General features: G+C 39.8%; 2 protein-coding genes and 1 long non-coding RNA gene across 24 annotated transcripts in view; 2 read left to right on the top strand and 1 right to left on the bottom strand.

The window, feature by feature from the left end:
* NFYA (nuclear transcription factor Y subunit alpha) overlaps positions 1 to 6,387 on the top strand; it is a 29,538-nt gene extending 23,151 nt beyond the window's left edge. For all 13 annotated transcript variants that reach the window (XM_072833114.1, XM_072833113.1, XM_072833117.1 and 10 more), the window contains 2 exons: positions 706 to 807; positions 3,544 to 6,387. In XM_072833114.1, the coding sequence (XP_072689215.1) occupies positions 706 to 807; positions 3,544 to 3,597 (156 nt within the window). In that variant the 3' untranslated portion in view covers positions 3,598 to 6,387. The remainder of the gene's footprint in view (positions 1 to 705; positions 808 to 3,543) is intronic.
* Positions 55 to 8,258, bottom strand: LOC140637061 (uncharacterized). The gene is made up of 3 exons (XR_012034296.1): positions 8,091 to 8,258; positions 4,997 to 5,288; positions 55 to 230 (listed from the first exon to the last, which is right to left on the bottom strand). It is a non-coding gene; the product is annotated as an uncharacterized lncRNA (long non-coding RNA).
* Positions 7,309 to 27,199, top strand: part of LOC140637055 (adenylate cyclase type 10-like) — a 48,275-nt gene continuing 28,384 nt past the window's right edge. For 6 of the 10 annotated variants that reach the window (XR_012034292.1, XM_072833101.1, XM_072833100.1 and 3 more), the window contains exons 1-9: positions 7,309 to 8,172; positions 9,024 to 9,128; positions 12,567 to 12,605; positions 13,341 to 13,484; positions 24,536 to 24,741; positions 25,027 to 25,117; positions 25,211 to 25,299; positions 25,906 to 26,097; positions 26,770 to 26,891. Coding sequence is in view for 9 of the 10 variants with exons in the window: in XM_072833101.1 (XP_072689202.1) it covers positions 7,920 to 8,172; positions 9,024 to 9,128; positions 12,567 to 12,605; positions 13,341 to 13,484; positions 24,536 to 24,741; positions 25,027 to 25,117; positions 25,211 to 25,299; positions 25,906 to 26,097; positions 26,770 to 26,891 (1,241 nt within the window). In the remaining variant the exon portion in view is untranslated. The other 4 variants (XM_072833104.1, XM_072833103.1, XM_072833102.1 and 1 more) reach the window with 4 other exon arrangements.

Below are 27,199 nucleotides of genomic sequence, written 5' to 3'. Positions count from 1 at the left end.
TTAGCATTTGTCATCATTCCGTGTGGCCGCAGCTACAATAACAAAACCGTAACAGTGGCTTCAAAAAGAGTTTATTTTTTTTCTTACATAAAAAAAGTCTGGAGAGAGATTGTCCTGGGCTGGTAGTCCATTTCCACGGTCAGTTCTTATGATCCTCTCTCCTCTGGTGTCACTATTCTGATGGCCTTAGTATGCTAGTTACAGTCCAGGATGATGGGTTGGGTTCCAGCCTAGGAAGAAAGAGAACAAGAAGAGCATTCTTCCTCAAGGAAACTTTCATGAAGCTCTATAAATCTCATTAGCCAAAATTTTATTACATGGCCACTTACCTGCAGATGAGGCCAAGAAATGCAGGCTTTTGGTTTTTTGTTTGTGTGTTTTTTTTTTTTTTTACTGAACTGCCATTTGCTCAACTAAAATTTGGTCTGTTACTGAAGCAAAGGAGAGGGGATAGAGAAGTATAGATAGTGATCGTTGCTACACCTTTGAGGAATCTTTATTATCCGTTTAGCACTTAGATCTTTATGGTAGTTAATACACAGTTCAGCTGCTGCCTATAGTTTACTCTTTTTCCATAATTCACAGTTATAATTGCCCCTGGTGGCTCTGATGATAGCTTCCCTGAACTTCAGAGAAGAGGATTTGTGCATGAGATAACCATGCTGGTTCCAACTAGTACCTTTATTTATTTCTCTGGTTTTTTAGAAATACCTGCATGAGTCTCGGCACCGTCACGCCATGGCTCGGAAGCGTGGTGAAGGTGGACGGTTTTTCTCTCCAAAGGAAAAGGATAGTCCCCATATGCAGGTGAGTATGATACATTTTATTCTTCTCTTCTTGCCTTGTATTTTCTTGGGAAGAGCATTCAGAGTCCTCTTCTTACTTTCACACCAGAGACTAATTACATTCTCTAGTTGAATGCAATGTTGTGTCTCTTAGATTCCTTTTGACCTTAAAGCACTATAGGTGTTCAGTCCAGTGGCCTTTTTTCTTCCTCATCTTTGCCAGTTGTTACTATTAATTCCTTCTTAGAGTTCTCACTTTTCTTTGTTTTAAAAGTTTTATGGTTTCTTTAGTATAATAGCATGACCAGCAGCGGCTAACACTTAACTGCTGTGTGCCAGCCATTACCATAAGCATTTTTTTTTTCATTGAATCTTTAGAGCAACCTCAAGCCCCATGAGGTGAGAATTCTTATTTCCATTTTTCAGTTGAATCTGAGGCTTAGAGAGGTTAAGTAGTTTGCCCAAGGTAAAAATAACTAATAAAATGGTGCACCTGAAATTTAAAGCCAGTGTAATTCCAGAATGTATTTGTAACTGCTGTTCTTCACTGATTCTTACATCTGATTCCGCTGATTATACTTATCAGCATTTCTGAATCAGTATTTCCAAAATAGAACTCTTGGTTTTTATTCTATTTTTTTATCCCTCAACCAGTCACTTATCTCAATGAGTGACCTGTCTATCCACCGAGTTGCTAAAGCTTGAATTGTTCAATTCTTGAAAAAGTCCTCTTGGTTTTACCTTTAGAATAAAATCTGAATCAGTTTTCATTTTTTCCCTTCCAACTGACATCAGCCTGGAAAAATCCTCTCTTCTTTTGCTTCAGTTTATGTAACAGCTGCCTATTGGTATCCTTTCTCCCATTCTTATGCTCCTGTCATCCATTCTGCACATCTTCCTGGGGTCTTCTTAAAATGTGTGTCATCTCACATCACCATCCTGCTTAAACCACTTCCATGCCTGCCATTTCCCACATGCACATAGACTAAAATCCCGAGTGCTTACCAATGGCCAAAAAGGCACTGGTGTGATCTAGCTCCTGCCTACCTCTGGCTTCATTTCCTCCTGCTCTTGGTCTTTATGCTGTTGCTGTACTGTTCATTGGTCTGTCTCCTGCCATAGGACCTTTGTCTTGAAAATAGCTAATCTCTAAAGCTTTTCACTTCCATCTTCTTGTGTGATTGGATCTTTTGTACCTTTCAGGTCTTGGTTTAAATCTGAGGCTAGAGCCAGGGTAGATCTCTTGCACCTCATTTTTTCATATCTTCCTTTTCTTCTTGAGCATCAAAATAGTCAACTTGTTTTATTTGTGTAATTGTGCAGTTGGTGCCTTCTTCACTAGACTGTTAGCTGTGTAGAGAGTAGAGAGTTGTTTTGTTCTCCATTGTATTGACTGGACTTAGCATAATGCCCAGTCCAGAACAAGCACTTGGTAAATGTTTGTTGAATTCTTAGATTCCTCTCATTTCCTGATACTTTATTCTGTGTGACCATTATATCTCACTTACACTGTTGTCAAATCAGTTTTTATAAGCTAGTGTTTTTTAAATCATGTTGGTTTTCATTTCTTACTGCATCAGATCCCAAGCTGTTTCTGTATGACATCCAAGCAGCTTGGCCTCCTCACCCCTTTCAGTGTCAGACTGGGAATCCTCAGTATTTCCACACATGAGCACAAATTCCTTTTTTAGTGCTATTCATTCCTACCTGTAGTCTGGGAGCCCCTGCTTTCTCATCATCTGTTCCGGCGGTATTTGGATCTAGAGTGCCATCTATGGATGTAATGCTAGGAACTCTCCTAATTCTGTGTGCTAGCAATAGGATTTTGATCAAGGTACTTGGCTTCCTTTGGCCTGAGTTCCTTCACCTGTGAAATAGGCTGCTGTTGTTGATACTTCATAGGACCATTGTGGGGATTTTGTGCAGTAAGCTACATTGGACACCTACGTAGCACATTATTATTTTGAGGCCTCAGTAAATGCTGGTTATTGTTCTTATTCATTGTTCAAGACCCCACTGCAGTCCTACCACCTCCAGAAATCTTTTAGCTTTTTCTTAGATCCCATCAGTTGAAACTTCAGAGCCTTGGTGTGGAGGAACTAAAGGCGGATATTGTGGAGTGTTGGAAAAAGTTTCAAAGGACTGATGCTTGTCTTAACACTGCAGGTTTTAAGTGGGAGGCAGCAGGCAGAATTTAGTGGAAAGAAGGTTAAATGGGAGCCAAGAGATTTGGGTGTTATTTCTTGCTGGGTTGCTGACTAACTTTTTTCACTCTAGTCCAGGCAAATCACTTTATCCATCTAGGCTTTGGATTTACCTACAAAATGAGTGCATTAAAATAAAGGCCAATGTCCTTTCCGGCCTAAATACTGAGTGCTTAGTATTTAAATATGATCAGAAAACCATCACACAAAAATAAAGCATGACATGATTTGTCTTGGCCACCTCAGGACCCTTAAACTTGAAAGGTAAAGTACAACACAGGGTTCTCTTAGGAAAGAGATACACTGTCAACTCTGGAGTGCTTGGAAATGGAATGCCAGGCTGGACTTAACAGTCCTTTTATGCAAAGGTTTGTTATTTCTTCTTTCCTTATGGAGCTGCATTTTAATCCATGTAGGTAGACTTAGATGCATTATTGGCCTTTGGTGTATTTAGCAAAATTGTATGTATTCCTCCTTGATGAGGAGGAGTTAGAGCCTTGAGTTCCCTATTACTTCTGCAGAGGATTTTAATCACTATTATTCTTTGTCTTTAGGATCCAAACCAAGCAGATGAAGAAGCAATGACACAGATCATCCGAGTGTCCTAACCCCAGGCCATGTGATGGAGCAGATCAAGGTCATGTTCCTCGCCACTGCTTCCCACTGTTCCAGGAAATTGATCACCTCTTCCGATGGGACACTGACGATTACGTGCTGCCCTTTTCTACAGGACAGAAACCACTTAGTTTTTAATAAGTGGCTCAGTATTATAATTGCAGCGATGTCTGGCAAATTGAAGTTGCAAGCCTTTGTCTCGCCCTTTCAGACAGGACCTATTTCAGACTGTTGATGACATTGACATTTCATGGATTAGGATGATGCAAGGGACCGGTGCACGTAAGTGCACACACAGCACTTATGTTGGCTTCTGAAGCCAGCCAGCCATCTTAGCAGGGGAGAATAACCTTCTCAACCAAGACTGCAATCAGGGAAGCCTACGCCCACTCCTTCCCATGGAATCTAAGCAGCATCTATCCTCTGATGGGGGATCTCAGGCTGACTCACTGGACACTTTGTATTCAGAGGTGGCTTCCAAGCAAGGCAGCTCCATCTCATGACATGGAAACAATAAATTCTCTGAGATACATTCATCTAATCTGTGGTAATAATAGGAATCTCTGTCTACCCAGATGATAGATTGTTATTTTTGGACTCCAGCCAAGAAAAAGCTAACTCTGGGGATAGATGACAAAAGACTCCAGCATTAAAAATAGAAATTGCTGAATCTCTCTTTTTTTAAAGCTTTGACAAGTTGTGGTCTGTTTGTCTGTCTGCTGACAGATCATCTGGACCATAGTTCTTGCTTCTGCTACTTTTAAAGACAATTTAGAGGGTACTGGACCTTTGAAACTGCCTTTCCTAAGTAGAAAACAAAACCATAGAACAACTTCTGTGCTGAAGTGCTGAGGACATTTGTAGTAACTCCTAAACAGAAAGCCAAACTAGAGGGGTTGTTTTGTTTTGTTTTGTTTTTTTAAGTAGGCTGCACACCCAGCGTGGAGTCCAGTGCAGGGCTTGAACTCACATCCCTGAGATCAAGACCTGAGCTGAGATCAAGAGTCAGATGCTCCACTGACTGAGTCACCCAGGTGCCCCTAGAGATTTTCAATCATAGGCTTTATGACACCATTTGTGGGGAAGAGAAGGGTTCACACATGTTTCAGTCTAGCAGGAGAAGAAAGTAGTATATATATATATATATATATATATATATATATATATATATATATATATACACACACACACACACACCCATGTTTGTCATGTAGCATGATTCTCCAATGGATGGATGCCTGGGATGGATCATTAAGATGAAAAGAATAATTTACATTTATACTTTAACCTTTTAACAAGCATGGACAGGGAGAAGTCTGAGAAGTGCTCTTTGACAGTTTCTGTCTGGAAAGCATTGTTCAATCACACTCTCCTGGACGTATTCCAACTCACCTCAAGTTTTAAGGAGAATGTGTTGGCTTCTCTCCTGCAGCACTTTGTTCTGTGCTGGACCCAGAGAGCGAACATTCGCTTTCTTCCCCTGGCAGCTGATTCTTCGGTGCCAGTTTCCATGTTTTCCCTTTTCTACATAGGCCTTGTACAGCAGAAAGGTTTTTACATTGCATCCATGTTCTGGGGATAAGCTGCTGGTTGGTAATGGTGATGCCTGCAGGGTCAAGCATTGGGCCACAGTTCCCAGGATGGACTGTGCCTCGGAAATCTCTCTCTTTGCTGGATGTTGAAGCTGGGGGAATAAAGATATTTCAAAAAGAGTTGCTTCCTTCTCTAGAAACAAGGAAGATGTAATTCTTTTGAAGATCACTTGGGTTTGATTTAAATACCAGGAGTAAGGATTGGCACTTTGTGTGATTTCACTTTCATCATATTAAGAGGGAAAAGAAAATAAACCCTCTGAAGAAAATATCACAAAGGGAAATAATAGTAATGATAGAAACAGGTACAGAGCTTTGCAAAGAAAGCAAGAAGTGAAGTATTTCCCTAGTCCTTGGTATCATCTGTCCTATCTTTTAGATGTCAGGAGAGGCCAACCCTTCAGTAGGCTCACTAGAAATTTCTGGCTCTTTAAGTTTCAGACACTGGCTTTATTCAGTAGGGCCCAAGTTTTTTGGATGATAGTTCACTAAAAACAATGAGAAATTTCTATCCCTTGGTGTGTTTAGGAGTCTCTAAGATGCAGAGCTCAGAAAGAAAGTTCTCAGATCTAAGCCAACAGCAGTTCTAAAATGCTATTTATTTGTGTCTGTAAGTTTGTACATAGTAATATCAACCTCATATTGTTGCAGGTGTTTTTTTTTTTTTCCATAAGTTTTGAGTTGTGTTTTGTTTGAAATGAAATGCTTCAGTTGTCATTTTGTCACTGCATTTCAGATAGCTCATGGCCCTTTTATTTGGCCATTTTAGCACACCATAATAACCCACAAAGTGGGGGGTTTGAGATTTGGACTTTTTCTTTGTTACTAGAAGTTCTTTTATTTGTCCTTGTGACTGTAGTGATGACATCATAGATGCAGAAAGAGTGAATGGATGAGTGAATAATTGGTTCAATGCATAGTTACTTCACTTCCTGAGTGCTCTTTTTGACAAGATAATTGTAAATGTATATATTTTAATTGCACTGGTACATTGAACATGTCAGTGTCTATACCACTGGACCAACAGAGCTTTTTCTGGCTGTTGGGTGCCTGATAATAATGTCTTGATTTTCCTTTGGGACTCAACAATATAGGTTTTTCTCCCAGCAGTAGGGGGAGTACAAATGACAGATCATTGATGTCACTGCAATTGTTATTTTTTAAAATAAATTTGTAAAAATAACTAAAAAATGATTTGAATTTTGACATTCCTTGGGTTCTAGGTTGTGTTTATAATACTGAAATCATGATCTTTGTAGACAGACATGGGACCACTGTAGACAAGAGTGTCAAACTTGTAGTGTCCAGGCCTTCCAGTTGTATATTGCCCTTCCTGTCTTTTTCTTCCCTTTTGGCCCTCCACCCTACTGAGGAGGTATTTTGTCACCTGTGCACTGATCCTGTATATGGTCTCACTAGTGAAATGTTTACCAGAATTTGATAAAGTAATTCTACAAGCAAAATAAGCTTTTTAGTTATTGATGTAGAGAACAAAGGTCAAAGCAATAGAGAAAAAAAGTTAAAACTTCCTTACGACTTACAGTCCATTGACAAGCACTTGAGACAGGCAAAGTGACCTTCTTCTAGGAACTCAACTGCCTAGATATTAATACTTTGCTAAGGGAAAACGCAGCCTTAGTTTGACATTAGCCCAACCTCCAGGATCTTGTAAATCTCCTTTAACATATAAAAATTCCTTTAAACTGCTTTTATTGCTACTCCCCAAGATACACGTTGGCAATCATCCCCCAAGCATACGGCCCACTGATATACATCTGAAGGGTCTCATGACTTAGGATTTTGGTAGATGTAATAAATGGCCCCTCACGTTCCTGGAAACCTTGCTAACAAATTTCTTAGAGACTTGAACTATACCTAACACCCTCCCAACTTGATACAATCAGCGACTCCCCACAACCCCAGTGCAGCTCTTGCTCATGGTCCTGTTACTGTGCTTTAATAAACCACCTGTTCTGTACGAAAGACACCTCAAGAATTTGTTTTGGACTGTTCGCTCCCAAACCCTCACATTGTCACGTCAGTTATCACTGAAACAGCATCGATTGGATATTGTAAAACTAAAGACGGTGAAGCTGTGGTTTTTAGGTTTTGTTTTTATTTCTGCAGTACAAACACGGATACTTTCCTGATTGCTAAAAATCCACAACACACTCATCGTGTTACTAATGTGAATTCTCCCAACAATCTGAGCAACTGACGGGCAACCTTAGATAAGCCAATCATCACCACACAGGGAACCCGGAGCTGGAACTAGAGCAAAGCAACGCCAGGAGCATTCTCGGGAGACACCCTATAGACCCGTCCTGGCAGATGAAAGAAATAGAAGAAACTCCGTAACAGTTAAGGGACTGACCCGTAAATACCCTTAGCCTAAGGGTATTAAATTTAAAAACCATACTGAGGTTGCCTTTGTCAGATCTAATCGAACGCTGCCCTTAGAAATTCAGAGGTGAGCCAGCATTCCACCCCGGTGATAGAAGACCCGTCTCTTGGCACTATCTGAAATAATCTGTTTTATTGCAGAAGCATCTTCACGATTCCAAATTTTTAAGCGTCCTCTTGACTTTCGAAAACGCCTGCGCACCTGCCCCCCGCCCACCTCCCTCCCAGCCTGCTCCCTCTCCCGGCCTGGGCACCCGCGCAGGCGGCGCGAGGCAGCTGGGGCGGGGCCCGCGGCCGAGGAGCCCCGCACTGATTGGTTGATGGGCGGGACCCGCCGGGGCCGTCGTTGCGGATTGGCTGCCACGCGGAGGACCCCCGTTTCCGGTAGCTTGGCGGGCAACCCCGCCGCCGCCATGGCGACCGGGGAGCAGCCCGCGGCAGCGCCGCCTCTGTGGCCCATGGAGGCCCGGTTGGCGGCGCTGCTTCCCGACCTGCTGGTGTTCAGGAAGCCCCGGGGACCGGAACCCGAGCTGGCCACAGCCCAGGGCGTCCTCCTCGGCGTTCACGTGATGGGTGAGGGGCGGTGCGTCGCTCTCCCGCCCCGCCCGAGGGGCCGTCGGGGCGGGGCTCCGGCGGTTACAGACGCGGCGGTTACAGACCCGGGCGGACGCCGCCGCCGCCGCCTCGGGAAGCCGGGAGGGGCCCTTTCGGAGCGCGAGGACGCCTACAGGGATCGTCTGGCGTAGCCCCGGAGTTCACTTGGGAAACGGAAGGAGACTCAGAAAAAGGCAGCGATTTCGCGGGGCCGCCCTGCAGGCCCTGAGCCCAAGTTTTCTCCCAGTTCGCATCCTGCTTCAGCCAGTTCCTCCCTCCCCCTCCACCCCCCCCCCCCGCTCAATTAATTTCTTCTTTGGGTCCCTAAGTGTGTGCCCGCCGCGGCTCTAGAAATTAAGAGATCCGGCAGCTTCTTCGAGACTCACTCCCTTAAATATTGGTGGAGTTTGTGTCACGGATCCGAAGGCACCTGCCCCGGAGGAGCTCACCCTCCCGGGCCCTCCATGGAGCTCTCATCCATGCCCCCTCGTCACTGGTTTCTCCGTCCCTCCTTCCTCCCTTGGCCAGGGAGCTCCCGAGGGTACGGCAGAAACGGGGTGACTGGCTGGAGAGGAATGGGGTGCTTGTGGGTGACTCTTCCTGTGCAGCTCCTGGAAACGCAGGGGGGTGTGTGGGAGGGCTGGCTTTCTGGGCTCCCGGAGGAGGCAGCAGCCAGCCCGGCCCCAAGTACTAACGCTTGTTAAAGGGCGAGGACCTCGCTCACTCCTCCGGAGGACGTCTGCTTCTTTCCCCTGGCCCTGATGCGCGAAGTGGAACAGGGCCTGAAAGTCAGGATCCGCCGCTAACGCCATCTCTGTTTTGTCGGCTAGGGTTCACAGCACTAATGGACAGGTGCAGCCTGAGCTGCAAGTCGGAACGTGACATGGACAAACTGGCCCGCATCTTCAGCTGTTACATTAGTGACATCGTGGAGCGTGAGTGACCACTGTAGGGAAGCCAGGAGGCGTGGTGCCGGGCTTCCCCGAGCGAGCGTCTGTAACAACAGGAGGAGGCCTGGGCTACTTGAAAAGATACTAAAGGGTTACGCCTTCAGTGTTACTCATCTTTTGTTTCTTTTATTTCTTCTTACTGCTACCAACAGGCTAGGTTTTTGTTTTTGTTTTGTTTGCCTGTATCTGCCATTCTATCTGGTCTCACATCCTGAAGTGGACGCAGTGTTCAGAAAGGGGAGGCAACAAACTGATTGTAATTTTTACTTTGCATGTTTGGGTTTTATTTCAAAATAAAGTATTCCTCAGGTTGTCTCTTCTAAAAGTAACTCAGCGTGTGCCCGCCCCTATGTGTTCATAGACATCTTTCCAGTCTGTTATTTTATTTTGATCCTGTGAAGTAGGAATGAGTGTTTTCTTCATTTTTTCTGCCATGTGTTCAGCTTGTAGAAATTTGTCTAATCTGGGGAAGAAGAAAAAAAACAGCCCCTTACATGTGCAGTAAATGTTTTGAGAACATACTCTATGATATGTACTGTAAAAGGTTCAGAGTGTGCAAAAACATTTGCTCTTGAGGAGCTTCCACTTTAGTTAGACCCATCCAACAGAATTACTCTGGTCCTGAAACCTTTAGTACTTATGTCATAGTCCCTTCCCTCACTAACAGCACCCATACAATCATGTCTCTGATTCTGTCTCTGAATTCACCAGAATTCTTACTTTGTGGAATCCCCTTAAGGAACTTGTTTATTTGATTCACCCCTTAACCCCTTATAACCCAGTTATAAGAGGTCTTTAAATTTTTCCCATCAGGTTTAGATGAAAGGGAAAGAAATTATATATGTAATACAACACCAGGAACTGCTGGGTACTAGAAATACAGGCGAAAATAAGACACAATCCGCCCCCCCCCAGGAGTTTCCACTAGATCCTTCCACTATCTCCAGTGGGAGATAGAATAAGCAAACAAGAGAATTACAGATTATATATATATTTTACAAAGGAAACAAATAGGGTGTAATAGTAAAAAAGAATCGTAGAATGAGAAATTTTCTCTGTTAGGGTGATCATAGGAGGCTCCTCTCAAGTGTTTATGCTGAGACATAAAGGATGAGAGGAACATATTGTGAAGAGGGGTAAAGTATTTCAGGCAGAAAAATGCCAAGTGCAAAGCTTCTGAGACGGGAGGAAGCTTGGCTTGTTCTAGGAACTAAGACAACCAGTGTGGCGAATGTATAGCCAACAGGGAGAAGAGTGGCTTGAGGTGAGACTGGAGATCATCATACTCTGTAGGCCGTAAGGAGGTTGGGTTATATATTTTTGTTCAAAGGGAAACTGTTAAAAGGTTCTGGTAAGGGGATGATGTGATCTGATTTACATTTTTTAAAGCTCATTTTAACTGCCTCATGGAGATTGGATTATAGGGAGCTGATGGAGGGCAGGTGGTAAGAATGGAAGCTAGAAGAGGCAGTTGTAGCAGCTGTGGAGAGATGATGCTGATTTGCCCTAGGATAGTGGTTCTCAACCTTGGCAGCACAATAGATAACCACTCAGGAAGTTTTTAAAAATCCTGATGTCTAGGCTTTACTCCAGACCAATTAAATCAGAATACCTTGGGGTAGGCCCAGGGATAAGGATTTTTTTTCAGTTCCCAGGCTATTCCAATGTTGAAGTCAAGGTTACAGCCAAGATAGAAAACATTGGTCTAGAGATAAGACAGGAGAACCATAAGGAGATGAATGATTTGAAATGTGTTTTTCAGGATTTGCTGATATATTGACATCAGTAGGAAGTAGTGAGGAAAGCGACTCTCCCTCAAGATTTTTTTGACTTTCATAACTGACTTGGTGGTGGTGTCACTGAGATGGGCAAGATTGGGCTTTGAGAAAGAAAATAAAGGATCCTGAGTTTGAGATGTCAATAATTCACTCAAATGGAGAAATGAAATCAGTAGGTATGATTGAGGCTGGAGCTCAGAGAATAGACCCCTGTTAGAGACAGAAAGTGAGTTGATGGCCTAAAGATGTTACTTAAAGTTAGGAACTGATTGACTCTACACGAGAAGGGTGTAAGTAAAGAAAATGAGCCTAAGACTGAGGTTTGAGGGACTCCAGCATTGATTATGATTAGAGATAAAGAACCTACAAAAGAGACTGTAAAGCAGCCAGTTAGGTAGGATATTGTGGTGTTCTTGAAGCCGAAGGAGTAGCGTCTCTAGGAAAAGAAGGCTGAGGCTGGCCAGGTTCGATATGAAAGCTATAAAGTATCCCTGGGTGGCACAGCGGTTTGGCGCCTGCCTTTGGCCCAGGGCGCGATCCTGGAGACCCGGGATCGAATCCCACGTCGGGCTCCTGGTGCATGGAGCCTGCTTCTCCCTCTGCCTATGTCTCTGCCTCTCTCTCTCTCTCTCTCTCTCTCTCTCTCTGTGTGTGTGTGTGTGTGACTATCATAAATAAATTTTAAAAATTTTTAAAAAAGGTATAAAGTACAATGCTGTGAGAAAAATACTGAATTTAGTAAGGTGAATGCTGTTGATGATCTTGATAAATTTTGGTGAAGTGATGGAGTTGGAAGTCAGATTGGAGAAAGCAGAGAAGAGAATGGTAGAGAAAACAAGAGTGAATAGGTATAAAGTACAATGCTGTGAGAAAAATACTGAATTTAGTAAGGTGAATGCTGTTGATGATCTTGATAAATTTTGGTGAAGTGATGGAGTTGGAAGTCAGATTGGAGAAAGCAGAGAAGAGAATGGTAGAGAAAACAAGAGTGAATAGGAAATGAGGAACAAATTGTATATGGCCAACTCTTGAGAATGTTTTTGCTGGGTTGTAGCCTAAAAATGGAGTTAATAGCAAGAGAAGGTAGAGTCAAGAATAGGTAGTTTGACTTTGTGTTTTCTTTTTCTTTTTTAAGATATTAATGCAAATGATCCAGTAGAGAGGAGTTAAGGGTAGTGAAGTTCTTGAAAAGATGGGAGGGGCTAGGATCCAGAGCCTAGTGGAGTGTGTCTTTCACAGGAGAACAGGAGTATGTCTTTCATTTTCAAAAAGATGGATATAGGGACTCCTGCATGGCTCAGTGGTTGAGGCCTGCCTTCGGCCCAGGGTGTGAGCCTGGAGTCACAGGATCGAGTCCCACATCGGGCTCCCTGCATGGAGCCTGCTTCTCCCTCTGCCTCTGTCTCTTTGTGTCTCTCATGAAGAGATACATAAAATCTTTTTTTTTTAAAGCTGGATATAGATATTGACAAATTTGGGGAGAAGCTAAAGGAAAGGAAAGAGTCTGAGCTTTGGAGGGAGCAAACAGACCAGAGAACATATGAGGGAAAACTCAGCAGGCCATTCTTTTGATCATACATATAATTCTTCCATGATCTAGTATGTCTTATTTTTTATGCATTTTCCTCTCTCTACTTGATTTCAGATGTGCTGTGTTTTGGGGGAGATATCCTAAATATCACAGGTATTTTTCAGTTTTTCTGAATATTTAAGAGACTATAGGTGAGGACGACTACATTTAGGTGGGATTTGGCTTATTTGCTTATTCAGTATTGTTTATTTAATATGTACCAGGCCCCAGGGAAACAAAGATAAAGACACAGTCATTGCCTCAAAGTTTTTCTCCATCTAATAGAAATACTTTGCTCATATTAAGTTCACATGTGCTTTACATTTTGCTTAATTGAATGGCAGAAAAATAAATGCCTATAAAGCACTTGTTTGCATGAGAAAACTAATGAGAAACCTAGTTCTGCTCTTAAGCAAAGCTATGTATAAGCTAGGGAGGAGTCAGATTGGAGAAAGAGAAGAGAACGGTAAAGAAAACAGTTATATGCCACAGAGTTGGACTCTTTTTAAATTTAAAATTAATTAATCCACCCTTGAAATTATATTTGAACATGAACCTACATTTTAATACCTCTTAGCTAGTGCCCCTCCCATTCTGTATACTGGTGGAGGAAAGATTATCAAAAATATTCTTAAATTTTGGGAACATTTCAGCTTCTATCTTGTCTTTTTTTTTTTATGATGAGTGGTTTTGAGGTTCTAAGGCAATTTTTTAACCAAGCATAATATACAGGGCCAAGGAACCTTGCCTGACACCTTGTATGTTATCTTCTGCATCACTGGGGGCTTTGTCCGGATCAGGTAAATCCAGATACCTGTCATCCTGTCAACCTGTCTTGTGTGTCTGCAGGGAATGTGCTCCTGGCACTCTGGACAGTGAAACAGAATCAACTCAGTGACATCATTACCTTGGTGGCAAAATGCAGTCTGGAGATACAGGAGAAATTTGGGATCTACCATACCAGAGAAGGCCAGGATCTGCAGCTAAAGATAGGTAGTTGCTACTAAAAGAGTGATCGATTAAAAAAAAAAAACTAAAAAATTCAAAATATAAATGACAACCTGGAAAAAAAATATCTGCGACTTATACCATGCACACAAAGATTGAATATTAAAACACCTAGAAATCAATAAAAGACTAACATTTTAAGAGAAATGTGGGAAAGCACATGAATTAATAGCATATAGATAAAGAAATACATCTTTTTACATGTGAAAAGATGTTCAATTTCATAAGAAAAATGCCAAATGAAAGTACATTGAGATTATTTGTCACCTATAGATACCAAAAATTCAGATGCTGCACACACTGTTGATGAGGCAATGAGGAATAAACACCCATACATACTGCTGGTGGGAGTACAACTGCTGTTGAGCAGTACAACTTCTATGAAGAATAATTTTGGTAATCTCTGTTGAGATTCCAAACGCATTTATTCTTCAACCTAGCAGTCCCACTTCTGAATATTTATCCTACAGTTATACCTAAATATGTATGAAGTATTATAGGTACAAGATTATTGGTTGCAATATGGTTTGTAATTAAAGGTTGAAAATCTATAGGAGACTGGTTGAATAAACAATATGTCTACTCAATAAGATTTTCTGCAACTTAGTTTTTATTTTTATTTTTTTAAGATTTTATTTATTTATTCATGAGAGACACAGAGAGAGAGAGAGAGGCAGAGACACAGAGGGAGAAGCAGGCTCCATGCAAGGAGCCCGATGTGGGACTTGATCCTTGGTCTCCAGGATCAAGCCCTGGGCGGAAGGCAGCGCTAAACCACTGAGCCACCCAGGCTGCCTGATTTTCTGCAACTTAGAAAAAGAGATTCTGATATAACAATATCTTCAAAATATAACTGAGAAAAAGCAAGATGCAAAGCACTGTGTTTGGTATGCTACTTTTTATATAAAGATGAAAAAAGAATTTTTCTTATTCATGTTTGTATAAACACTGGAAAGATACATAAGAAGCTACTAAAAGTTATCTACTGGAGGAAAATGGTGTAGATAGATATATAGGTGAAATCAAGAATTTTAAAATTTTGTTTTAATTCCAGTATAATTAACATACAGTGTTATATTAGTTTAAGGTATACAATATAGTGATTCAACAATTTCATACATCACTCAGTGCTCTTCACAAGTGCCCTCCTTAAACCCCATTACCTATTTAATCCTTCCACCTCCACTCTGATAACCACCAGTTTGTTCTCTCTAGTTCAGTCTGTTTCTTGGTTTGGCTTTTTCCCTCTCTTTTTTCCCTGTGCTCATTTGTTTTGTTTCTTAAATTCCACATATGAGTGAAATCACATATTTGTCTTTCTCTGACTTATTCAACATTATACTCTTAACTCCATTCATGTTGCTGCAAGTGGCAAGATTTCATTGTTTTTATGGCTGAATAATATTCCATTGTATACATATATATCCTATCTTCTTTATCCATTCATCTATCAATGGACACTTGGACTGCTTCCATAGTTTGGCTATTGTAAATAATGCTGCTATAAACATAGGGGAGCATGTATCCCTTTGAGTTAGTGTTTTTGTATTTTTTGTAGTAATCACACTATGCCAGATTATAGGGTAGTTCTCTTTTTAGCTTTTTGAGGAAACTCCATACTATTTTCCACAGTGGCTGCACCAGTTTGTATTTGTTCCCACCAACAGTGCAAGAAGTTTCCTCTTTCCACATCCTCCCCAACACTTGTTTTCTTGTGTTTTTGATTTTAGCCATTCTGACAGGTGTGAAGTAATATCTCATTGTAGTTTTTTTAAAGATTTATTTATTCATGAGAGACACACACAGAGAGGCAGAGACATAGGCACAGGGAGAAGCAGGTACCCCATGGGGAGCCTAATGCACAGGATTTGATCCCAGGACCCCAGGATCACGACCTGAGCCAAAGGCAGACACTCAACCACTGAGCCACCCAGGTGCCCCTCATTGTAGTTTTGATTTGCTTTTCCTTGATGATGAGTGATGTTGAGCATCTTTTCATGTCTCTGTTCGTCATCTTCTTTGGAAAAATGTCTATTCATGTCTTCACATTTTTTCTTAGATTATTTGGGGTTTTTTGATGTTGAGTTGTGTAAGTTCTTTATATTTTGAATAATAACCCTTTATCAGATATGTCATTTGCAAATGTCTTCTCCCCTTCCATAGATGGTCTTTTAGTTTTGTTGGTTGTTTCCTTGGTTGTGCAGAAACTCTTTATTTTGATATAGTCCCAATAGTGTATTTTTGCTTTTGTATCCCTTGCCTCAGGAGACATTTCTAGAAAAATGTTGCATGCCCAATGTCAGAGAGATTACTGCTTGTGCTCTCTTCTAGATTTTTATAGTTTCAGGTCTCACATTTAGGTCTTTAATCCATTTCAAGTTTATTTTTTGTATATGGTATAAGAAAATGGTCCAGTTTCATTCTTTTACATGTAGCTGACCAGTTTTCCCAATACCATTTGTTGAAAGAGACTGTATTTTTCCTACTGGATATTCTTTCCTGCTTTGTCCAAGATTAATTGACCATATAAATGTGAGTTTATTTCTGGCTTTTCTATTCTAATCTATTGATCATCTGTTTTTGTGCCGGTACCATGCTGTTTTGATGACTACAGCTTTATAATATAACTTGAGGCCTGGAATTGTGATACTTCCTGCTTTGCTTTGCTTTTTCAAAATTTCTTTGGCTGTTCAGAGTCTTTTAAGTTTCCATACAAATTTTAGATGTATTTGTTCTAGTTCTATGAAGAATGCTGTTAGGATTTTGATGAGGTTTGCATTAAATCTATAGATTGATTTGGGTAGTATAGACATAATAATATTTGTTCTTCCAATCTGTGAGCATGGAATGTCTTTCCATTTCTTTGTGTCCTCTTCAATTTCTTTCATCAGTTGTATAGTTTTCAGAGTACAGGTCTTTGACCTCTTTCATTAGGTTTATTCCTAGGTATTTTACTGGTTTTGGTACAGTTGTAAATGGGATTGTTTTCTTAATTTCTCTTTTTACTGCTTCATTATTAGTGTATAGAAATGCAACATATTTCGGCACATTGATTTTATGTCCTGCAAATTTACTGAATTCATTTATCAGTTCATATATGTTTTTGGTGGAGTGTTTTGGGTTTTATAGTATCATGTCATCTTCAAATAGTGATAGTTTTACTTCTTCCTTACCAACTTGGATGCCTTTTATTCTTTTTTGTTGTCCAGTTGCTGTGGCTAGGACTTCTAACACTACGTTGAATAAAGGTAGTGAAAATGGACATCCCTATCTTATTCCTGACCTTAGAAGGAAAGTTCTCAGTTTTTCCCCATTAAGAATGATGTTCGCTGTGTTTTTTTTTTTTTAATATATGGCCTTTGTTATGTTGAGGGATGGTCCCTCTAAACCTACTTTGTTGAGCTTTTATCACAAATTGATGTTGTACTTTGTCAGATATTTTTTCATATTTCATATTTCATCATATGGTTTTTACCCTTTCTCTTATTGATGTGATATATCATGTTGATTTGTGAATATTAGACCAGATTTGCATCTTGGGAATAAATACCACTTGATTGTGGTGAAATATTTTTAATGTATTACTGATTCGGTTTGCCAGTATTTTGTTGAGAATTTTTGCATCTATGTTAATCAGGGATACTGGCCTATAGCTTTCTTTTTTGGTGGTATCTTTATCTGGTTTTGGTATCACGGTAATGCTAGCCTCATAGAATGAATTTGGAAGTTTTTCTTCTATTTTTGGGAATAAATAGTATAGGAAGAATAGGTATTAGCTCTTCTTTAAATGTTTGGTAGAATTGCCTGTGAAGCTGTCTGATCCTGGACTTGTTTATCTATTGGGAGTTTTTGATTACTGATTCAATCTCTTTGCTGGTATTCAGTCTTTTCAAATTTTCTATTTCTTCCTGCTTCATTTTTGGTAGGTTGTATATGTTTCTAGGAGTTTATCCATTTCATCCAAGTTTCCCAATTTTTGGCATGCAATTTTCATGATAGTCTCATAATTGTTTATATTTCTGTGGTGTTGGTTGTTATTTCTCCTCTTTCATTTGTGATTTTGTTTGAGTCCTCTTTTTTCTTAATGCATCTAGCTAGAGATTTATCAATTTTGTTGATCTTTTCAAAGAACCCTCTCCTGGTTTCATTGATCTGTTATTATTTGTTTTTTAGTTTCTGTATCATGTATTTCTGCTCCAATCATAATTATTTCCTTCCTTCTGCTGCTTTTGGTTTTTGTTGTTCTTTTTCAAGCTCCCTTAGGTGTAAGGTTAGGTTGCTTATTTGAGATTTTTCTTGCTTCTTGAGGTAGGCCTGAATTGCTATAAACTTCCCTCTTAGAACTGCTTTTGCTATGTCCCAAAGATTTTGGACTGCTGTGCTTTCATTTTATTTGTTTCCACATACTTTTTTATTTCTTTTTTGATTCTTGGTTGACCCATTCATTGTTCAATATCATAGTATTTAAACCTCTATGTATTTGTGGTCTTTCCAGATTTTTTCTTGTGGTTAACTTATAGTTTCATAGTGTTGTGGTCAGAAAAGGTGCATGGTATGATTTCAGTGTTCTTGAATTTGTTGAGGCCTGTTTGTGGCCTAATATCTGATCTGTTAATAGAGAATTTCCATGTGCACTTGAAAAGAATGTGTATTTTGCTGTTTTAGGATGGAATGTTCTGAATATATCTGTTAAGTCAATCTAGTCCCATGTGACATTCAGAGCCATTGTTTCCTTGTTGACTTTCTGTTTATATTAACTGTCCTGTCCATTGATGTAAGTGGAATGCTTAGTCCCGTACTATTGTATTATTATTGATTAGTTCCTTTCTATTTGTTACTGTTTTATGATTTGGGTGCTCCCATGCATAAATATTTACAATTGTTATATCTTCTTGTTGGACTGTCCCTTTATTATTATATAGTATCCTTCTTTGTCTCTTGTTATAGTCTTTGTTTTAAAGTCTATTTTGTCTGATTTAAATATTGCTACTTTAAATATTGCCAGCTTTCTTTTCTCATCCATTTACATGATAAATATTTCTCCATCCCCTCACTTTCAATCTGCAGGTATCTTTGGTCTGAAATGAATCCCTTGTAGGCAGCATATAGATTGGTCTTATATTTTGTTTTGTTTTTTAAAGATTTTATTATTTATTTGACAGACAGCACAAGCAGGGGGAGCACCAAGCAGACAGAGAGAGAGGGAGAAGCAGACTCTCCACTGAGCAGAGAGCCCGATGTGGGGCTCAATCCCAGGAACCTGAGCCAAAGGCAGACACTTAACCAACTAAGCCACCCAGGCACCTCTGGTCTTGTTGGTTTTTTTTTCTTTTTTTTTTAAAGATTTTTATTTATTTATTCATGAGAGGCACAGAGAGAGAGAGAGAGAGGCAGAGACACAGGCAGAGGGAGAAGCAGGCTCCATGCTGGGAACCCGAAGTGGGACTCAATTCCAGCTCTCCAGGATCACACCCTGGGCTGAAGGCAGCACTAAACCACTGAGCCACCCGGGCTGCCCCTGTTGTTATTTTTTCCACTCTATCACCCTGTGCCTTTTGATTGGAGCATTTATTCCATTTACATTCAAAGTAATTATTGATAGATATTTATTTATTATCTTTTTGTTAGTTTTGTTGTTTTGTCATCTGACCCTTTCTTGTCTTTCTCACTTTCATGGTTTGCTGGTTTTCTTTGGTGATATACTTGGATTCCTTTCTCTTCATTCTTTGCATACTATTAGTGGTTTTTGATTTATGGTTACCATTAGGTTTGTATATAACATGTTCTACATATAGCAGTCATATATATATATATAATATATATATAATATATATAATATATCATATATTAAGTTGATGGTCACTTAAGTTTGAACCCATTCTTTTTTTTTTTGAACCCATTCTTTACTCCACTTCCTACCATGTTTGTTTTCAGTATATGGTGTCATATTTTCATCCTTTTATTTTGTGAATCCATTGACTGACTTTTTTTTTTACAGAAATACTTATTCTTAGTTTTTTTGTTTCCTCCTTTTCATATGCTCACTTATGGTCTTTCCTTTCCACTGAAAGAATCCCCTTTAATATTTCTTGTAGGGCTGACTTAGTGGTCATGAACTCCTTTAGCTTTTGTTTGTCTGAGAAACTTTTTATCTCTCCTCTTCTGAATTATAGCCCTGTTAGATAGAAGATTCTTGTCTATAGATTTTTCCCTTTCGACACTTTGAATATCATGCTATTCCCTTCTGGATTGCAAAGTTTGTACTGAAAACTGCTGATAGCCTTAGGGAGTTTCTCTTACATGTAACTGTCTTTTTTCTTGCTACTTAAAAAAAATTTTTCCCTTGGGGCCACCTGGGTGGCACAGTCAGTTGGGCATCCGACTCTTGGTTTTGGCTCAGGTCATCATCTCAGGATCATGAGATCAAGCCCTACATCAAGTTCTGTGCTGAATGTAGAGTATGCTAAAGTTTTTCTTTCCCTCTCCCCTCCCACTTCTCTCTCTCTCAAATAAATAAATATTTTTAGAAGTTTTTTTTCTTGAACACTCCTTTTTGCCACTTTGATTACTATGTGTGTCTTAGTGTAGACCTTTGGTTGATTTTGTTGGGGTATTTCAGTGCCTCCTGGATCTAGGTATCTGTTTCCTTCCCAGATTAGGGAAGTTTTCAGCTACTGTTTCTTCAAATAAATTTTCCTCCTTTTTCCCTTTCTTCTCCTTCTGGAACCCCTATAATGCTAATGTTATTATACCTGAAGGCATCACTGAGTTCCCTTAAGTCTATTGTCAGTTTGTGTCATTCTATTTTTCTCTCATTTGTTCAGCTTGATTACTTTCCATTACTCTGTCTTCTAGTTCATGAATTTGTTCCACTGCTTCTTCCCCCTGCTATTTATTCTATCAGGTTTATTTTTTATTTCATTTATTGCATTTTTCATCTCTGATTGGTTCTTTTTTATGTTTTCTATCTCTTTCTTAAGGGTCTCACTGATGTCCTCCTCTTTTTTCTTGAGTATCTTTATGATCATTACTTTAAATTTGCAAACAGCCATGTTACTCATTTCCATTTCACTTGGGTCTCTTGCTGTGGTTTTGTCCTATTCTTTCATTTGTGATGTATTCTTCTGTCCCATCATTTTACCTATTTATGTCTGTTTCTGTGTATTAGGAAAGTCAGCTACATCTCTTGCTCTTGAAAGTAGTGGGTGGGGGATGCCTGGGTGGCTGAGCAGTTGAGTGTCTGCGTTCAGCTCAGGGCATTGATCCCGTGGTCCCAGGATCAAGTCCCATATCAGTCTCCCTGCATGGAGCCTGCTTCTCCCTCTGCCTCTGTCTCTGCCTCTGTGTGTGTGTGTATCTCATGAATAAATAAATAAAATCTTTTTTAAAAAGTGGTGGGATGTGCACTTTTGGCTAGGTGGCACGGGTCCTTCTCCACAGGATACATGCAGCTGCTGCAGAGGCCAGAGGTTTTGGGCACTCTGGGCAGCACACAAGGGCAGGGTATGCAATTTTAACAAAGTGTGTGCATCCTCCATGAGAGGTTGGGAGATGCAGTGTTGGCAGATTGCCTGGGTCTTCTGGGAGAGGATATCTACAGCACCAGGACTGAGGCAGGTCTGGTTGGCAGTGGCAGGGCACAGTGTAAGCATGTTAGGGAGTAAGTGCCACACTGCACTTGTTCCCACAGGTGGCTGTGTGTTTATGAGGGCTAGGAGAGGGAAATGGCACCTTCTAGCTCCTTTGTTCCTGGAGAAGTCCCTCAGCAAACTCTGAGATTAGTTATTAACTCTCCTTCCCATAAGCTACAGGTGCCTTTCAAACTTTGCTTCCAGGTTGTATCTCTGCAAGCTGTTTGCTGTGCTGTCTTTTTAAGGGCAGAGGCTCAGCTTCCTATCACTAGCTGAGCTCTCTCAGAGCCAACGCCACTGTTTTTTAAAGTTCCAGGCTTTAAGTCCCACTGGTTATAAACACTCATGAAATTTGGACCCTGTGATTTTCAAAGCCAATTCTACAGGAATTTCTCTTTCCCTTTTAAGCTCCCCCAGTATGTTTCTTGCCACTCTTCTTGCCTATGGTTCCTTCCCTCCAGTGGTCACACCCATGGGGTTTAGGTTCCCACTGCATCCTCCCCCTTTCTACCCTCTCCAATGTGGCCTCTTCTCTATATTTAGGCATGGAGTTTTTTGGGCCAATCTTGGGGTCCTTTTCTGGGTTTTTGCTCTGATGCAAGTGTTATTTAGTTGTGTCTGTGGGAAAGGATGAGTGTAGGGTCCTCTTTTTGCACCATCTTCCCCATAAGTCAGAATCAAGAATTTTTAATGTGTATTCTTTATATAGTTTTATTTTTGAACTATGTTTTTATATTACATAATCAAAAATGTAATACAATACAATAAAGATTTAAAAGCTACACACAGACAAAAATTTCACCAGTGACAGAATCAGGATTAGAGGAGAAACTCTATACACAAAGCTCCTTCACAGAAGCCCAGAAACATCAACAGGTTTCTGAATGAAGGGCAAAAGTTGACTCTGCCTATTCACTTATATTTTGAGGAATAGCCTGAAGAATTATATTCTGAATTAAATGGCATCTCTTCTGTCCCAGTATCTTTGTTGTTGTTTTTTGCTTTATTGATAGATAATTCATAATTGATACCCTACATAACATATTTGTATACTTTTGAAACCATCACTACAGTTATGATAATGTACATATCCATCACTCACTGAAGTTTACATATACCCTTTTATAATCTCTCTTCCTACTCCCCTCCCTATCCTCAAGAAGTCTCTAATCTGTCTTTAGAGATTATTTTTCATTTTAAAGAATATTGTAGCATGTATCAATAGTTAATTACTTTTTACTGCTGAGTAGTATTCTATGGATATAGCCACAGTTTGTTTATCTGTTCACTTTGTCCATGTCCTTGTTAACACTTAATCATTGTCTCTTGGAAGAACTCCTTTTAATATTTCTCATAGTGTGGATTTGCTGGACATGTTTTAGTTAAGCTCTTGTAAGTCTGAAAAAATATTTCACCCATTTTTTGAAAGGTATTTTTACCGGGTATAGGATTCTAGGTTGATGGGGATTTTTTCTCTTCCATTAAAGTTGTTCCATTGTCTTCTAGCTTGAGCATTTCCAACAAGAAATCTACTTTCATCTTTATCTTTGTTTCTTTATATATGTCTTTTCCCCATCCTGATTGCTCTTATTGTTTTTTTTTTATTTATCACTGGTTTTGGGTATTCTGATTATGATGTCCCTTGGTCTAGTTTTCTTCATTTTTCTTGTGCTCGCAGCTCATTGAGATTCTGGATCTATAGGGGTTTGGGTTTTATTAAATTTAGAAAATGTTCTTCCATTATTTTTCCAAGTAATTTTTTCTCTCTTCCTCCTCCTCTGTCCAATTACATATTAGGCTGCTTGAAATTGTCCTACACTGATCCTGTGTTCATTGTTTCTTTTTTTCTCCCTGTGTTTCATTTTGGATAGTTTCTATTGCTGATTTTTCAGGTGTACAGACTTTTTTCAATGTCTCTACTTGTTCAGTCATTTTTCTAAGTTCTTGAATATAATTATAACTTTTAATGTTTTTTTAATTTACTAATTGTGTCATCTGTACTATTCTGAGTTGGGATTGATTTTCCTCTTCATTGTGGATCATATTTTTCTTTGCATAACTGGTTATTTTTAGTGGGTGCCATACATTGTGAATTTAACCTTGTTGGATGCTGGATTTTTTAATATACTTCTATATAAGTATTTTTGAGCATAGTTCTGGGATGCAGTTAGCTTGATTTTTCAGGTTTTGTTTTTAAACTTTGTTGGATGGGACCACAGCAGTGTTTAGTCTAGAGCTGGCGTTGCTCTATTCCTGAGGCAAACTTCTGCATACTGTACCTAATATCCTGTGAATGATAAAGTTTGACACTCTGGCTAGTGGGAATAGGAACCATTGCCAGCCCTGTGTGATATTTGGGATTGTTCCTTCTAATCTTTTCAGGTGGTTCTTTCCCTGGTTTCAGATAGTTTCCTCACGATGTACTTATTAGTACTTAGTACTCAGATAAAGACTTGTAGGGGATTCTGGTACAGATCTCTAGAATTATCTCTCTGTATACTTCTCTCCAATACCCACAATGCCCTGTGAGCTGTAGCTGCCTTGACCTCCTCAGATTCTAGCTCTGTTTCCCCAACTTGAGAAGTCCTCTGGACTATACCTGAGTTTCCCCTCTCCCAGATGTCCTGGAAACTCTTCTATGCAGTAAGCTAGGGTATCAGAGGGTTGACCTCGTTTGTTTCCCATCTCTCAGATAACATTGTCCTTCATTACCTGATGTCCAATATCTTTAAAACTGTTACTTTGTGTGTGTTTTTTCTAGTTTCTTCATTGTTATGGGAATTATGGTAAATTGACTACCTGTTAAGCCATGTTGTTGAAAAGTATATATCTCTGCCATTCTTTTAAAACTATCTTCCCTTTGTTTTTAGCTTAGATTGGGTAACTTAATTAAGGACAGACTTTATTTGGATATAGTCCTTTTACCCCTGGCAAGTTAATCAGTTTTTTATATTAGCAGTTAGAAATGCCTTGGGGTAAGAAAAACAGGAGATAGAATAAAAGTGTATGGCAAAGCCCAAGTCGGGTAAAATATTGTTTACTCACTTAGCCTTGATTATACATTGAAGAGGTGGTATAGTCACTGTGGCAGGAGTTTCTGAATATAACCATTTGGTCTCTGTCATCAAGACCTAGCTGTTTATTAGAAGAACAGTTTAAAGAGAGGAATCTTAGAAGCCCAGGATCTCTTGCTTCTAACCCCCATACAACCCCGGTCTTGTTTGAATGTCTCTGGGTATGCGTAAGACAGAAGAAAATCTAAGAAATTAGGCTCACCTAATATTTTTGCAATAATAAGATTGGCTTGATGCATAAAGCAATGTGAGGATTCCAGACCCCACCCTTTGCATAGTTTTCCATTTTAGTTTGGCTATTCACCACTTGTCTCCTTTTTTTTCTGGATAGGTCTATCTGCCGGTCGAATTTCTCAGGTTATTGTTGGAGATGAGCAGCGACAGTACCTCTTGGTGATTGGGCGGGATGTAGATGATGTCCAGTTAGCTCAGCGTTTAGCTCAGGCAAATGAGATTGTCTTGTCCTGGAACTGCTGGAAGCTCTGTGAGCAGTACATGTTTGAAGTGGAAATCATGAAGGAGGATGAAGCTGTGAAGGTAGGAGGCTAGTCCTACCCATCACATGTCCTAAAAAGGCCTTCCTACTACACAGGCAGTGTTCTGGTGGTGGTTGCATATGGCTTGACCAAACCAACAACTATTGGAACTCTATTTTGGAGGGAGGTGGGGGATACTCTCCCAGGAAGTTAGACGAGGCAGAACAATGAGGCTGGAAAGATAAATGATAAACAAGGTAAATGGCATCCTCAACCCCTCTGTTAAGGGACCAACAGTAAACCGGTTGGTGGGTGGGTACACAATTGAGCAGTTTCCTTTCTATAGTTAAGAGATATGCGGATCATTGACCCATTTGATTTTGATGAGCATTTTGACAAGTGCCTTGATTACCTGCCACATTACCGGACAAGTGCTGGTAAGTTATTTGGTCCTTTCTACCTAAACCCAAAATTTCAAAGATAAATTTTCCACATGACTGGAGACATTTTGTTTGTTTTCCTTTTCTCAGATACTCTAAGAACTGCCCTGGAGTTGGATCCAGACTTTGCGCTTGAACAAACCCTGAGGAAGCACATAATGAAAAACCTTTTGAAGAAGGTTATTCCTAATTCTTGAGTCACCGTGTAGATTGTGTGTATGTTTATGTTGACAGGTGTACATTTATATGTGATCACCTTTTCATACTGATCGAGTTCATCTCCTGCTCTCCATTGTAATGCCAGCAGGTTTCCCCATTTGTACCAATTACTGTGATAACGTATCATACCCTCAGATTTCTCAGTTCTTGCAAGTGGAAGCTATATTGTTTTTTCAATTTGTCCCTCAAGAAGCTGGTACATTGTAAACAGGGAAGAGAGTATATGTTTGGTAAATATGTGTTGATCTATTATGTATATATGAATTTATATGAATCCTTTAGTAAGTGATATAATGACTAGTAGAATGAACATATCTAACTTATAAAGAGAAAACCTAAAAGCCTGGCAAATATCATCAGTGAATTAGGTTGAAAGTCAAACAGTTTTAATTCCAAGTGCACTGGTTTGTACATCTTCTATACTTTTCAAACCTGAATTGTAGGTTTTTAGTCTGACATCTGTAAGTTATTTTGTCATACTCACCATGGAATACAGAATTTCAATGGCTAAACATGATATTGAATGTTGAAGATATTGGCAAGATAACTGACCGTGTTTTTTGTAGATTGATGAAGGGCAGCCTATGGAGTATATATCTGAATTCCGTACTGTGACTATGGTTTTGGTCAGCCTAGAGTTCCACAAGACAGCATGGATGTTGCATTTGTGTCATCTTATCCAGGAGGCTGCCCTGTACATCTCCACAGTCATAGAGAAAGGGGGTGGCCAGCTAAGCCGGATCTTTATGTTTGAGAAAGTAAGTACAAGGAAACTTGACTCATCAGTGTTAAAGGTGAGTGAAGAATAATAGTCTTGTATTTCACATAACACATGTGTAAGTCAGATTCCCTGCTATTTATTTTGTGACAAGCTGTATGACACTGAAAGTTCAACTAATAATAGTTAAAGAATGGGATGTTCTAGTTAATTTAATTTTCAGGGTAACTGAGGATTATTCTCCATGTCCTTTTTTCATTTAATTCTTGTTGAAAATCTTTGGTAGAGCAAAAGAATAATTGTCTGGCTCTATTAGTAAAGTAAATCAGATATTTCTGATAATTGAGGAGATTGAAAAAGAGTAATATCATAATACATGACATTGTGGGTGAATAAAATGTGGGCAGATAGGCTTAACTCAAGGCATATACTAGAAATAGAATTTTTGAAAAGTTCTTGACATCAGTTTTTCTTGTGTTTGAAATTTCAGTTCCTTAAAGAGTTAAATTAAGATTTTCTTTTTTTTTTTCTTAAATCTCCGTGTTGATATGGCCCAGAGTGTCCATTTCATGAATCCTGTAGAATTCAACATTTCTAACAGAAAACGAGTGGGGAAAGGCTCTGGCTGCATTCAGGGGAGTTGGTCCAGTTGAGGCAAGCATATTCTTTCCCTATGTAAACTTCTCTTTTCCTTCTTTGTCATCTGTCCCAGGGCTGCATGTTCCTCTGTATTTTTGGCCTTCCTGGGGATAAGAAGCCAGATGAGTGTGCACATGCCCTGGAGAGCTCCTTCAGCATCTTCAGCTTCTGCTGGGAGAATCTTGCTGAGACCAAGTGAGGAGGAAGGTGGGGCAGAGTGGAGCTTCTCAGGCCCCAAGGGGCTCTTCAGGCAGGGTAGATGGCAGTAACAAGTTACTGGGGTTGAGAGTGTCCAGAATCTGCCTAAAGGGAAGGAAACATGCTAAGGGAAGTCAGAAAATAAGCTCTATTAAGAAATCATTAGGTACAGAATTATATACTAGATACCTAGGGAAAATGAAGATAAGTTTCCATTTAATTGGTGGAAAGAGGGAGGAGCCAAATACACATAACAAGATTTAAGAACACCCTAAAGGAACAAGCAAATGTGAAAATAAGTATAA

Source organism: Canis lupus, chromosome 7 (genome assembly GCF_048164855.1).
Source record: "Canis lupus baileyi chromosome 7, mCanLup2.hap1, whole genome shotgun sequence".
Lineage (NCBI taxonomy): Eukaryota > Metazoa > Chordata > Mammalia > Carnivora > Canidae > Canis > Canis lupus.
This window is presented reverse-complemented; position numbering and strand designations above follow the sequence as displayed.